Source organism: Merops nubicus, unplaced genomic scaffold (genome assembly GCF_000691845.1).
Source record: "Merops nubicus isolate BGI_N331 unplaced genomic scaffold, ASM69184v1 scaffold40269, whole genome shotgun sequence".
Lineage (NCBI taxonomy): Eukaryota > Metazoa > Chordata > Aves > Coraciiformes > Meropidae > Merops > Merops nubicus.
Window position 1 is genome coordinate 2,662 of NW_008633773.1, and position 211 is coordinate 2,872.

At 68.7% G+C, this 211-nt stretch overlaps 1 protein-coding gene across 1 annotated transcript in view; it reads left to right on the forward strand.

Moving 5' to 3' along the window:
- The window catches only part of RPLP0 (ribosomal protein, large, P0), a gene marked incomplete at its 5' end in the record, with an annotated part of 2,422 nt that extends 2,308 nt beyond the window's left edge, over window positions 1-114 (forward strand). Inside the window, one exon of the mRNA XM_008948354.1 lies at window positions 42-114. Coding sequence (XP_008946602.1) covers window positions 42-114 — 73 coding nt within the window. The remainder of the gene's footprint in view (window positions 1-41) is intronic.
- Between the last annotated feature and the right edge of the window lie 97 nt (window positions 115-211).

Genomic DNA, 211 nt, shown 5'->3' on the forward strand with positions numbered 1-211 from the left:
GGGGGGGGCCGCGCGCCCCGCCCCTCCCCCCCCCCCGCCGCTCCGGCCAAGGAGGCGGCCAAGGAGGAGTCGGAGGAGTCGGACGAGGACATGGGCTTCGGCCTCTTTGACTAAGGGCAGCCACTGTCTGGCTGTGTCGGAGTCGGTCCGACGGGAGAAATAAAAAGCTGTTTTACACCTTCCTGTGTGTGGTCTGCGGCTCGCCGGGGGC